The 14,477-nt window shown below is 30.9% G+C and overlaps 2 protein-coding genes across 4 annotated transcripts in view; one reads left to right on the top strand and one right to left on the bottom strand.

Moving 5' to 3' along the window:
- Positions 1-1,957, top strand: part of LOC143068148 (rap guanine nucleotide exchange factor 4-like) — a 103,859-nt gene extending 101,902 nt beyond the window's left edge. For both annotated transcript variants that reach the window (XM_076241955.1, XM_076241956.1), the window contains one exon: positions 676-1,957. In XM_076241955.1, the coding sequence (XP_076098070.1) occupies positions 676-748 (73 nt within the window). In that variant the 3' untranslated portion in view covers positions 749-1,957. The remainder of the gene's footprint in view (positions 1-675) is intronic.
- Positions 1,958-3,167: 1,210 nt separating this feature from the next.
- Positions 3,168-14,304, bottom strand: LOC143068147 (uncharacterized). 2 transcript variants are annotated; one of them, XM_076241953.1, is made up of 10 exons: positions 13,369-14,304; positions 12,044-12,126; positions 10,830-10,931; positions 9,287-10,010; positions 8,558-8,763; positions 7,729-7,935; positions 6,628-7,200; positions 6,141-6,312; positions 5,748-5,846; positions 3,168-5,242 (listed from the first exon to the last, which is right to left on the bottom strand). In XM_076241953.1, the coding sequence occupies exons 1-10, from the start codon at positions 13,733-13,735 to the stop codon at positions 4,530-4,532; spliced, it is 3,246 nt and encodes a 1,081-aa protein (XP_076098068.1). In that variant the 5' UTR covers positions 13,736-14,304; the 3' UTR covers positions 3,168-4,529. The 2 variants fall into 2 exon arrangements, with proteins under 2 accessions (XP_076098068.1, XP_076098069.1); XM_076241954.1 differs by lacking the exons at positions 12,044-12,126; positions 13,369-14,304 and adding an exon at positions 11,304-12,013.
- Positions 14,305-14,477: the final 173 nt, after the last annotated feature.

The raw sequence follows: 14,477 nt of genomic DNA, 5'->3' as shown, positions 1-14,477 counted from the left end.
GATTTTCATGATTTAATTTATAAGAAAAAAACTGCTTTTTAATGATTAGCTAATCTAGGCCAACAATTTTTTTGTGTTCTTTCCTATTATGTTGAAAATTCAATCATTTGAGAGAAACTGTAAACAGCAAAAATTATCAGATTTGTACAAAATAATGAATGAAAAACATATATGTAACACAGCAACAAATGATATGAATATGACAGGCTCCTAACTTGAAACAGGCACATACAGAATTTGGTGGTGTTACTGTGGATTCAATAATATTCGTTGGATACCAATTTTCATGGATTTCGTGGGTTCAGGGGTACCACAAATTTAAATGTTCAACGAAATACGAATTTTCAAAAGGAATGTATGCAGACTTTGACAAAACCACAAACTTAATAATTATCCACGAATATACAAGTTTTCCTCAATCAACGAAAATTGGTACCAACGAAAATAAATGAATCCACAGTATATAAAATCCTTTTCAGTGTTTAGGCAGGATCAAAAGTAGTGATAACTTTTATTTATATGTTGATAACACTATGATTGTACTGAAGAGGATTGAAATGTATTGTCTTATATTTGTTGAGCTATGGAATAGTTATTCTTAAGATAACTAATCTTATGTGTTTTTTTAATCTTGCTTTTTGTCTTTCTAAAAAAAAAATGTTTTCTTTTTTTCAGGAACTTGAAAGTGATAGACAATCAGAGACTTTTGACAAAACATTCATACAAGTTGGAGCCCAGGCGGACATGATGAAACTTGACTATTATAAAACTAATGGTGCCAAACAATTTTCTACGTTACATGCAATACTGCAGGTGTATTTGATTGACATCTAGCATTTGTCTTTGACAATCCTGGTGATTTTTATTGGTCAGAATATGTCAGCACTACAGAAGGCCTGTCTTAAGATGAAGGCAGTGTTATGTTCTTTTTAAAAGGAACTGGATAGAGAGTCAGACTGATGAATTGTTATTCTATGTGATAGTTTAAATTATGAAAATATAGACATGTGGGGATAATGTATATCTAAAGTTCATTGCTTCACTTATATCTGAATATTGTTCTGAAGATTTTAACTTGTAAGGAAAAGTTTTTTAGAAAATGTACTTTTGCATCAATATAAAACAAAATTCTGCAATTTATTTTGAAAAAAGTATAATTGACCTTAACTTCTTTAGATGAATAAAAGATTATGATTTTTAATACCAATAAAAAATACTTTTGTTTCTTCATGTAGCCATCAGAATGTTTTCAGATAAGAAGGACACATAAACTTTTAAATTTAAACAAAGAAACTTGTCTTAAATTTAGTTTTCAATCAAAAAAGAATTAGAAAATCAAAAATGGTGTGACTAGAAAGGATGCAACAGTAATCATTCTGTTTTTATTTCTTTTCATTTTTAACACCCTTGTATTTGATTGAAAACAATAAATTTTTAAGTTACTCCTTATTTTTCTGGATTCAACCGAAATTGAATGAGTTGTGAGTTATGTAAAACGATTGACCTAGGCTGTAACTGTAACATATGTAGTCTTTGTGATTTACTGGAATTAATGTTATCAGAAATCAACTTATAAAGAAAGATAATTCATTGTTTCAAATCTTAAGAACTGGTTGTAATTTATACAGAAGTACTCTCCCTTTTTGTTGATGTTTGTAGTACATGTAGTATTATAAGATACACATATTTATATAACATACTGTCATAGACTTATAAAATATGATACAAATCTTTTTCCCCAAGAAAAATTGTAATCTTCTTGAGAATTGCACAATCATTGAAACAACTGTTATTTTAATTGAACATGTTTTACAGTGCCTTATTATGTTGATCAACATTAATTATTTAATACACCAGCATTATTTCATAAAAGAAATAAATAATGTAATGATGCATTTGAAAATTCATGTCAATGCCACTGATTTACTCTTTGTAATAAAGAACCACAACCTACCTACATGTGTGTCTGATATCTTAAATTAGATAATACAAATTTGCCTTACATATTTTAAGGACCTAAGTACATTTAGGTAGATATATAAAAGCATCCAATAGGTTTCATTTTGAGGTCTAGGTAAATAACTAGATAAGGACACATCCTTAATAGATAAAAATAAAATGCCCAAAAGATGTCTTATTCAAAGATTTGTGTGTGAGTGAAATATCTTTCTATGTAAGGCTGCTGCTCATATTTATTTTTAAAGAATTGAACATTTTTTTACAAATGTGACCATTATACCATGTCTATATCAACCCTATGATAAAACAAATGCAATATCTACACTAAAGTGTAAGAAATCATAAAATATCATAAAAAGGATTAAACACAAGTTAGTCCAACTTAGTTCGCCTTCTATATTACTCAATATAATTTCATAGAATACAAATATCAAATTTGTCATTAAATAATTCTTATCAGACATCTATTATTTTAAAAGATATATTTTCAAACAATAAAAAAATAGAAGTAAATGAAAAGAAACCTAATGTGTATCTGTGAAACATGGTTGTGCATTCTATGAAGTTAAACTACTGTATCATTAGCCTGTAAACACTTGTTTTGTGAGTTAAAATCCTATAGGCCTGGTGCACTCCACTCCAATATTGATTGACTAGGATTGTCAGTGTTCCTACAGAAGGTCGGTGGTTCTCTCCAGGCACTGACCTCCACAAAAAAGCACAGTGTTGAAAGTGGCATTGAACACCTATCAAACAATCATCTGAAAAATCCATCATTGAAGACAAAAATATAAATATAAAAAGAATGGCTAATTTCCTATTGTTTATTGAAATGTGCATTTACCAATCCGCTTATTCATCTTCAAAATCATACCCAAGCTGCAATTGTTTACTGTTTGATGGATTATAAGGGTTGTATTCCTTACAGTTTTTATACTTTTTCAAAGCATATATCCTGAATTATTGAGAGTATTTAACATGAATTCTATGTAAAAACCAAAGAATGAAGGATAGGTATGGCCACTCAATGTCACAGATTTTATTAATATTTTCCATATCTACTCCGTAGAGACCAAAATAAATAAATATAACCATATATGACGAAAATAGATCTCGGTTGCCATGGAAACCATCAAGCATATTTTCGCTTTGAATACAAACAAGGAAATTTGGTCTACTTTGACCTCAAAATTAAAAAAAACACAATATCAGTGCAAAAATGGTGGTTTATTTTCATTTAACATTACTAGATATATATATTTAAACAATTAAATTGCTTTTTGATAAAAAAAAATATTTTATGAATATTGCCACAGAATTTGTCATTTGGCATTTTGCCCAAAAAAAACATATTTTTTAATAAAATTCATCAATTATTTTAACAATTTTGCCCAGTACATACAAATATGGGCAATAGCACAAAATGATCTTCAAGACTATGAAAGTTCATACACACAAAAACATTTCTGGAGAAATGTTGCCTCTAAGTACAGTGATTGCTTGAAAAATGCATATTTAAGCACTTTTTCAGTAAAAAAAAAAAATCGAAAAAAAATCAACAAAGTAACAATTAATGTTTAAATTTTTTTTCTTCACATTTCTTCATTTATATAATAAAACAGTTTATTCTGAATAATAAAGTTTGAAACTAATTGCATGGTTGCCAAGGAAAACCATCATAACGAGGATTACAACCAGCTTAAACTTTAATTTAATTAAAATTTAGAATTCTGCGTCATGGCATTATGAGCACATATTGCAAGGTTATTTGTCCATTTCCAAGTCATAATGTGTGCACTTGTCATATAATTCATTAAAACACATGTTATTTCACAATACATAATAAATGTATGAGCCATCATGAAATCAGATTTTTTTCTGATTAGAACAATAAGAATGCAATCACATATGTTCAGGGTCACTTTTAATTTTCTTGTAGTAATTCAAATAAAATGGGCTTCACTTCAAATCATTTGTTAAATACATACATTTCATTGGCCTAAAAATCTGTATAAAATCTATGAATGAACTAGAAGCTGCTACACTAGTTTAATTTTAGTGATGCAATTTATTATTTTTCAAAACATTTGCCTCAATTAGACCAATCAGAGAAAATTCTGTTAATTTTCCCCAAATAATTTTTTTAAGTTTTATGGAAACTTCTCCATCAATAAAATCTTAAATCATTTCTCTTTCTTGTGAATTAACTCTTCTATAAACTTGTTTTATATCATAAGAATACATTATTTTCTAACATTTCTATATGTGCCGATTTGTGGGTCTATTCATGTGAACTGACAATTGAAATTTCAGTCAAATTTATGTTTTATTCTAACTTTCCTAATTTTCTCAAAATGACACAAATTTTCTTAATAGAAAAGGGTGGAGGTAGTTTAAAAGCCTAAAACACCACTGAAATAGCTCATTTGACATCAATTTTCAGTTCCATACATTCTTTTGGCCTTAAATCAAGATAAAATCTAAATTAAATCTAGTGATAGCACTGAGAAGAGGCTACACTAGTTCCACTTTTGTGGTACAATTATTACATTTCAGCATTTCTTTAAATCTTATCTGATGCAGCCCTTCTTACATAAAAGAAAAACTTGTTTCATGCACCACAATATTTTTTTTTTATTAAGTGACCCTGAACGAAACCACATCATATCTAAACATGAGAAAGAACTTTTTTTTTTCAGACCAAAGAGTTTTTTGTCAGCAGATGCTGCTGTAAAGTCATTTTGATCCTGTATATCATTTCTTCTGTCTTTTAGAGCAAGTCTGGAAAAGTAACTAGCCACTTGTGAAGTTGTCAAAAAGTGTTCCCTTGTAAACCTTTTCTGACCATCCTTTAGAATATATGGCATATCTCTGGAAACTTTGGCAGGGTCTTCTTTATTCCCAGTAACTTTGCCAATGTTAAACTTTTCAGACAGATACTGTTTTTGGGCCTCCGTGAACAAAACTTTGGGTTTTTTCACTTTTAATGCCCATCCTCTTTCCTCAGGTACATCAGTGGTGTTTTCTTTTTCCAAGTCATCAGACTGAAAAGTGATGGCATTAATGGTCTGAAGTTTATTGTTGTACATTACTTTACACCTGTCTACTACTTTTTTCTCCACATGCACATTACAATTGCCAAGAAGAAGGTGATTATCTAGTGATGTCATTGTATTGAATGATCTGTCACAGTCATCATTAGAGCAGTTAAACACATGGTCAGATGTTTTTCTTCTTTTAAAAGCTGGCTGGGTAGATTCATCATGTGCCTCAGATTCATCATCTACAAGAATAAAAAAAATATTCATTTGATATCCAATGACTAAAAAGGATAATACTGTTTATACAAAATAGTATTCATATTTGTTGAGAAACAGATGTAAGACATAACTTAACTGGTCACTCAAGTAAAAAGTGTTGATCAGAGTGACCAAATCTTATAGTACCATTCTTTGGAGGTTTTCAGTACTCAGCATTGAACTAATGCATAATCAGTTCCTACCTTACGTTTGATTTTTTTCAAAGAAAATGGATATAGAAAAAGATTCTTTTCTTGAAACCAATATATTTGATTTGCTTGATAAAGCATGATTCAACATCTTTTATGACAAACAGGTATTTTATACTCCAGATGAATCTAAAATATATTACAAGTTTCTAATTGTTTTCATCAACCTTGGTCCAACCATATAAATGAAATGTCATATCATATCAGTATAGTCATATTATCTGGTATATAAATTAGATAAATAACAGACAGACCAAACATCAAGAAAACCATTATGTACCTGGTGGAAGAATATCAGGAATAACATCAGATGACCATGTGTGGACAACATTCAATTGTAGGCATGTAACTGCATTGTTTTTCCATGGTATCAGCTTCCCTGAAAAGAAAAATTTCATTAAATGATTATGAACATTTATTTATTTTGTTTATATAATGTTAAAAATCATAAACTAAATCAAGGTTAAAATCAGAGATAACAAAGCAATTTTGACGTTTTATTTACTTCTCAAAATATATTTTTCATCGTTGTTAAATGCAAACCTATGTTATTGTTTCCTTTTAAAATTATCTCATTGTTCTACACAGTCTAAACAATTTTTTTTTAAAGTATCCTTTTAGTCAGGTTAGCAATTAACAATTAATCTTTGAAAACAATTATTTTACAACATACCTGGTCCAACTTTGTATGCTCTCCACACCTTTAGCCCATCAGAGCTGAATTCAAAGTTGCTGAGAGTTGAAATGTTTGGAATGGGCTTTACATGAATTTTTTCAGCATCTGCATCAATAACTGGTGTCACAACTTTGACTCTATACTTTCCTTTTTGTTGTAGATCAATAGCCTGTAAAAATAAGAAGAATGTAAGATATATATCAAATACAAAATCAGTTCAGGGAAAGATTTCAGGATCCCTTAAACATTTTTACTTCAAATATAAATAACGTTAATGTACATCATTAGTTTTTTCTCTTAAAATATATACAAATCTAAAAAAACTATACCTCTTTTGTCTCAATGTCACAGATTAAATTTGCAAGTCAAAACGTTTTAACTGTACCATCAATGCATTTATATCACACATGGATTGATTTGTGTCAAATATAAACCTCGCAAGAGAAAGAGTAATATGCATTAATTTTAAAAGACTAATTCTTACCCTCTTCATTGCAGATGCATTCAACACATCATTTCCTTCATTAACATGTCTTTTGATTGCTGCCTTGATATGGGACGCCTTACGATCGCAGGGGCCTTTTCCGTCCTGTGCCTCACAAAAGTTGTAGGACTTTATCAAGTTTGGCAGTTCTTGATAAAGAGCATAGATGGTGAAGGTGCTTTTATAGCAGCCAGCATTATCAGACCATATGTGTACTTTGTTAATATTCTTGCGGTTTACCATATCTTTGACTGTATCTGCAATCAAAACAGCTGTCAGTTGAGAGTCTTGTGGGGTCTGTGCATCTAATATGTGCACATATGTGTCCAGTATAAAGTTGCCATCTTTTTTTGTAGCACATACTGTTATATGCCAGTTTATTCCCCTTTTACCAAACCAATCTGTTTGACCCTCCCTAAATTTCCGAGGGAGAAACTTCATGGCCCAGTCTGCAACCAAAAACATTTCTCCTTCCTTCAGATTTCCTGTAATATCTGCACGAGCACTGTCTTGAACTTTTGTTCTCAATATATGTGACTTCAACTCCTTAATTGCATTCACAGATTTTTCAACCTAAAAAAATAAACAGAATATTATTTCAAAAAGCATTTTAAAACAACATTACAAACATTAATTGTAGATTTCTCATTTACAAACTGATTTCATATAGTGGTCCATACTAGAGCTGGGATAATATATTTTTATGGCAGTACACGCCTGATAACACTCTTAAACAAAACAAAAATCTTGTATTTCCATTCTAGTACAATACTGATCATGTTTGTGTCATTGTTTAAATATGTATATACATCATACTGTAACATGTATGCCCATTTTGTATTATGGAAGAGTATGTTGCTTTCGGCTTTGGAAAGAATTTTTTACCATGTTTACAGGGATTGATGCCTCTTTGAAATTCAGAAAAACAGCCATACAACTTTTACAAAAGTGATCCCTATGGTATCTGTGATGATTATCATGCATTATACAAACAAATAAATAAGAGTGTCAACTGTCTAAACGCCTTATATGTACCGGTAATTAAACGTAAAACCAGTCTGAAACAAACTTTATTCACTAATAAATTATATTGTTTCATACCTTGAACAAGTATGCCTCTGGGTTGTCCCATCCCACATCAGCTGTCTTGGTCAAAATAGTTGACAAGGTATGTTCCAGCTGATAACACTGTGGACACTGATGTATGTGATCATGTGGGCACTGGTCTTCAAAAAATACACTACCAGTTTGGCTAAGGGCATGTACAAAACAATGGTCTGCAATAGTTGATGAGGTTCTAACATGCATCTGAAAATAAAATGAAAAACACTATTGGTCTGTTGGACTATTTTCTGTAATTGTATTAATAACATTTTTTTTTAGAGTTTCAGCAATTGGCCTTCTTAAGTTCTTTATTTTGCCTCACAATTACTTGGTTTAAATTTGTTCAAATTGGTTTATCTATACATTTGTAATAAAGTATTTTCCCTATTTGAATTGTGAAAACAAGGATTATTTATCAGGCCAATCAAGTCTGTCAGTGTGTCCAGTCCATGGAAGTGGGGATGGGGGATACATTTTTATGTTAACCTGTTTTGATCTTTTTCATTGTATTGTTAACTGTTAATGGCATTTACAAATAAAGTCTCCTGTTACAGGGTCCTCTTTGAGCAAGTAGTAATAATGATATTTCTATTTAGGTAACAGTTCATTTTGGTCATCTTCGTGGTTTGTTTTTCAACTATGTTGATTTCTTTGAAAAATGTTTGGCAATAATTTGGATTTAATTAAAGCAATTCCTTACTTTCGTCCTCTTTCTAATAAAGAATTCCTGTTTTTGATACCAGTTTTTTTTGCTGAAAGACTTATCAGGCATTGGTTCACCATATGAAGTAGATCATTATATATATTCAAGACACCAATAACTCACCTTATAATCTGTCTTTAGATAGTGCTTTGCTTTCAGTAGGTTTTCTATGGTTTCCTTCCCATCATTGTTCATTGGAATTTGGTTCACTATGTTTTCTAACTCACGGAAAGCTTCACCTGCTTCTGCAACGTAGTAATCTACACCTTCAACAGATTTACGGACTGCTGCACTGCACTCTGACAAAATCTTATACATGGTACTTTCTCCTAAAATAGTATAATAATTTAATAAATTGTACATTTATAAAAATAACATAATTGTTAATTATTAATTCTTTGTACATTAGTAGTATTTTGTCACATTTTTTACTGATGTACATAGTTGCCTTTTATAGCTGACTATATATGGTATGGGCTTTGCTCATTGTTGAAGGCTGTACGGTGACATATAATTGTTAATGTTTGTGTCATTTTGGTCTTTTGTTGATAGTTGTCTCGTTGGCAATCAAACCACATCTTCTTTTTTATATTAAATTGAATTGATTGTTTCAAATATATCTAGTTTTAACCCAAATGGAACAAGTAGTAGAGGGAATGGTTGAGATTTTATAATATGTGTTGAACCATTGTTAACCTCACTACTATTTATGCCACTCCAACTTAAGCCAGGAGACAATGCAATTAGTTGTATTTGTCTATGAATTTTTTAAACACTTTATAGTCAATTATAAAACTTAAAAAATTCGTCAATAAGATACTTCCTTAGATATTTCAGCTAACACACACTTACCAATTGCATTAAAATTTTCTTCTTCACATATTCTAGAATACTGTTTGACAATGGTTGCTGGAGCTAAACATCTTATAACATATGGAGTCTGAATTAGTTCTCCTGATGATAGTGTCAGTGTTTTCTCACCCAGTGGCAAGTCCTTAATAACATGGCTTGATGTGATGAAGTCCAAAAAGTGTTCTAGTTTGGCATCATCCACTCTCCCTCTTGTCTGTTTTTCTTTTGCAACAGGTGCCCCCACTCCAAATTCCTTAGCATGTTTCTTTGCTGTATAAAACTTGTGGCTCGTCAAGGATGGAATTTTTTTATTAATGTCCTCAAATTTAGAATGGCTTGATAAGATAGAGAGTATCTGACACCTCACTGTTGAAGTTTCTGCCCTCATGTAGCTTTCTACAAGAGCATCAATAAATTGTGGAGAATCAATTCTTGTCATATTTTTTTCCACTTTTGAAAAAATATTCTCTTTTAACTGCTCACCTTCTCCTGGGCACATTGTCTCTAAAAGAAGAGAAAGGCATTCATTTGCTTTTTCAGTGTATCTTCTTTGTGTCCTCTCACTTGAATCACTCAATGGCTCTCTAATTTTCTTTACTGGGCTTGTGTTACATGCTTGAAGAAATTCATTAAGCTTTCCAAGACGATCAATGTTAGCCACTGATGCCTCCGATGCTTGACTGTTTTGGCTCTGCTGTGTTTCCTGACTGGATACATTGCTGTCCTGAAATTATAAGGCACATTATAAATGAATTTTTTTCAACAAGAATGAGTATTAACTATATATAGACCATTTTTTATAATTCTTGCTGCTTACAATTATTTCTATCTATAGTGAACTTGGCCCAGTAGTTTCAGTGGAAAATGTTAGTGAAAATTTACATATTTTAAAAAAAATGTTAAAAATTTACTATAAAGGCAATAACTCCTTAGGGGGTCAATTGGCCATTTTGGTCATGTTGACTTATTTTTAGGTCTTACTTTGCTGTACATTATTGCTGAGTACAGATTATCTCTATCTATAATAATATTCAAGATAATAACAAAAAACAGCAAAATTTCCTTATTATTACCAATTCAGGGGCAGCAACCTAATAACCAGTTATCTGATTCATCTGAAAATTCCATGGCAGATAGATTTCGACCTGATAAACAATTTCACCTCCTATCAGATTTGCTCTAAATGCTTTGGTTTTTGAGTTATAAGCCCAAAACTGCATAATAAGATACCCTAATGATGATTGAGGCCAAGATTGGTTAAATTTGGCCCAGTAGTTTCAGAGAAGATTTTTGTAAAAGTCAACAAAGCCGGACACCAAGTGAGGAGAAAAGCTGACCTGGCCTTTTGTGCCAGGTGAGCTAAAAAAGCAGTTTTCACTATGGTTTTGTATCTCAATAATTCATTTCAAAATTAATTAATTATGTTGTACTCAATTGAATAAATATTAATAATCAATCAATACTAATTATTATGATGGTCACTTTCTTTTTATTTTTAATTTGACTATTTATGTAACATCCATGGTAGCTAATAAATACATACATGTGCATTTTCATAATATTCATAGCTGTGATCAGGCCTTGGTCTCAGGAAGAATCCGTCAGATGATTCTGTCTGTTGCTGCAGAGGGTCCTCAATTCGACTCTAAAAAAATTTTCTTGGTTTGAATAAGCTATAAACATTAAAAGCAACTATGATGTCTATAACAAATAAAATACTAATTCCTTCCGTTCAAGTCTCTTTATTCAGGTACAAAATAAAAGATAAAACACACTAAATTCTACTATCAAAACTAACATTTAGTGCTATAATACAATTCAAAAGTGCATCTATCATAACATTTACAGTAGTAACATACACTTGTTCTCTTTCAAAAAAGTAATATCATGAACATTTACGGTAAACAATTGCCAAATTATCAAGGTCAAGTTTTATCAGTTTTACATCAATTAAACTCAAAATTTCTAACTTTTTACATGAAAGACAATTTATCTGTTGTAAATTAAAGAAACATACCATATTGGTTGACTCTGGTATTCCTTATTTTCATCATAATCAAAGATATTCACCAAGCACTTTTCGTGCAAATTACCTGAAGGGTTCGTTAGAGTAAAGGGAAAGTAACTTATCTCAAAAATAGAATATCACTAATTACCAAAAAAATACAATAGGCAACAATATTTTTTGTTATCAAATTTGGCCACTACAGCAATGTTACCGGTTTTCTGCCTAAACTAGATCGTTCAAATTACTTTATTTCTTAAATGGAAAAAATACAGATCTAGCTTTTGGTTAATACACGAAAATTTGTTCACAGGCCTCCATTTGCAGATTTAATATCTTATCATAATTTTTATAGTACTGAAATCAGTCACTGCAGATACTGAGTAATTTTGTAGGTCTTGCATCAGAGGCAGATGAACAATAAAGTGTTCTTTTTTTGTAATGGGTTTTCCTGTATAGCAGAATTTTGTACTGTTCGATGTACATTTACTACATATCTTTGCATTCCAAACATATATGAGGGGTTGGGGTAGGACATTTTTCAGACGGACTCTCAGATTGAGTGTTCTTATGCTCAGGATTGATCCTTTCGGGATCAGGGAATTCTTTTTTCGAATTTCAGGATGTCTGGATTTAAATTGATTTAAATTTGTGAACTCTGCATTTCATGTATTTAAACCCGGGATTAGGTCCCCTCCCAACACCCTCATATATACTAAAATTATGTTGTAAGTTTATACAATAATACTTACAGGTACTACTTCAACTGATTGATTAACATCAGAGTTACTTAAGCTATCTCTAAAGATTTTTCCTCTGCATGATGTACAGATAGCTATAATATAAAAAATAAAGCCAAGATACAAAAGTGAAATTTATTATTTTAATACACTGTACTGAGATCTTTATACATAGCCTTAATTTTTTGGTCGAAAAATATGTAATGAAATTAATGCAGATTGAAAAACAAGAATAATCAGGAGACAAATACTGTTGTTGGCTATTTACAAATCATGATTTAGGCAGCAACCATATAACTTCGAGGGGGGGGGGGGTAATGTTATGAAATTTTTTGTGGCATGAAGAGCGTAGAAATTTTTCAACTTCTACTTCTATGTGGTTAATATGCAGTTGAAAATTCCAATAAGTAACGCAGATATACTGTGCGTGTGTGTCAACCAGTACAAGCCAAGTTAAAAATAACAAATACTTTTGTGTATTTACAGGAACAAAAACAAATAAGATTATGTGATTTTTACAACAACTGTACAGGGTTAAAGTCAAGTATCAATGGTTACGCCAGGAACTGACACACACACAGACCTGAAAGGCATCTGTTGATACTTTATTCCTACACTAAATTTTAAAAAGTACATGCTAATTATACTATATCTTGGGAGTTTAAATTAACGTTGAGCCTAAATTAAATAATATAACTCAACATCAAAATTAGTCATGCTTATGTTTAATATTGCATTGAAAAGCACCTGCTTAAAATTATGATTCCTTAATCTTACAACATGTGATTTATTTAGTATATCTCTTGCCATTTTAATACTACATTACTTTAAAAGTCCCTATATTAATTAAAATAATGCATGTATATAAATTCACGACTTGTTGTAAATACACTGGTTTTTATGGTGGAGGATGCTGTTCATTCATATTTCACAGAGAATTTATAGTGTGTTTTAATGTACATTTACTGTTTACATTTATCAGTCTCATCCGAGTGCTCCTAAACAGGAGGGAATTACGAAAGAAAAAGGGGGCTTGGATCATGGGATGGCACTTTCAATTTTATTATTCTTTCAGTATTCAAAACCATTAGATAAGGTTAAATCTGCATTCATATTTGTTTTTTGTCATCTAGAGTGCCAGAAGATTTTTTTCCCCATCAAATTGGGGATCATAACTTTTTAGATAAAAATAAATACCCCCCCCCCTTTTTTTTTAAAGTTGAAAGGTGGATTTCCTTACTGGAAATTTAAAGACTGTTGAAAATCCTTTAATGAATAAGACTTTACACACAAGGTTATATATGTGTAAGAGGTGTACTTATAAAATGTGAACTTACGTGTACCAACTGGCAAGACTGAACCATATTTCTTGCTTATCTCTTCCACTTGTTGGCTGGTCAAATATCTGTCAGCTTTCAATTTTCCCGATCTTTTTTTGTTTTTCAAATTATGTGAGGAAAGATGTAAAGGAATGCCACAACACTTAGATTTCTTTCGCAGACGATTCTGTTCCTGCAGTTCATTGAGATGACTTTGACAAATTATAAAAGATTCCGTAAATTTTGTAAAAAGTAAACCAGACTCTGTCAACAGAATTGTAGATAAAGAAGTAGGAAATGAATTAACTGGATAAAAAGTATCTAAATTTGAGCAATTAACTGTGGAATGGAAAGACTGAAAACTACACTGTGTGTCTGCTGCCATTTGTATCCAATGTTATTATGATACATTCCAACCTCCAATTGTAAAGAGGAAAATCAAGAACCGTAACTCTCTGCAATTTACCTGATTTGTGCAATACTAATTCATTTATTCTAGTTCATTAATGTTGGTTTCTCCATTAATTTTACTTTTTCATTGTCTTACAATGTATTGATAGATGTTTACCAACTATTTGATTTATATCAAATCACTGGGCAAATACCTTTTTATTGTCCTTCAAATGGAGGCATACAGTTTACAGTCAACACCATAATATGCATGTTATAAATGATATAACTGATGGAAGCGAGGTTTTTCACATAAGAAATCACCAAAAAATATAAGAGAATCAGAAAATAACCTTACTTCGTTATAACTTTTATCCGTTTATTTAAAATTCTGTCAAATGCCAAATCAGCAGATCTGTAACTAGGGACTAGATTTCCATGGCAACCGTTGCTATGAAAAACTTTTTAACACATTTTTTCATTTTCTTTGGTCATTTTAAGCTATTGAACAGAGTTTCATAAAAATCTGTGACATTCTGTGACCAAACAATTTTGATGGTTTCATAGAACTGATATTAAAAGGAATAAGAAGAATTGCATATGAATTCTTAGACAAACCAGTTTCATATTCATAATAACAAGGGGGTGAAGCTAGATTGTTATTTGGTTTAAAACATTTTGTGTACTCTAGTGCAATATTATAACACAGTGGATCAATATCATATTAATCAACAACC

This window comes from Mytilus galloprovincialis, chromosome 3, assembly GCF_965363235.1.
Source record: "Mytilus galloprovincialis chromosome 3, xbMytGall1.hap1.1, whole genome shotgun sequence".
Lineage (NCBI taxonomy): Eukaryota > Metazoa > Mollusca > Bivalvia > Mytilida > Mytilidae > Mytilus > Mytilus galloprovincialis.
This window is presented reverse-complemented; position numbering and strand designations above follow the sequence as displayed.

Excerpts from the sequence above, each read along its gene's own strand:
- LOC143068147 (XM_076241953.1), bottom strand. The coding sequence starts at position 13,735 with ATGGCAGCAGACACACAGTGTAGTTTTCAGTCTTTCCATTCCACAGTT. Across the intron at positions 10,011-10,829 it reads AATATTATGAAAATGCACAT|GACAGCAATGTATCCAGTCA; the intron begins GTATGTATTTAT and ends TTATAATTTCAG. Across the intron at positions 6,313-6,627 it reads ATGCATCTGCAATGAAGAGG|GCTATTGATCTACAACAAAA; the intron begins GTAAGAATTAGT and ends TTATTTTTACAG.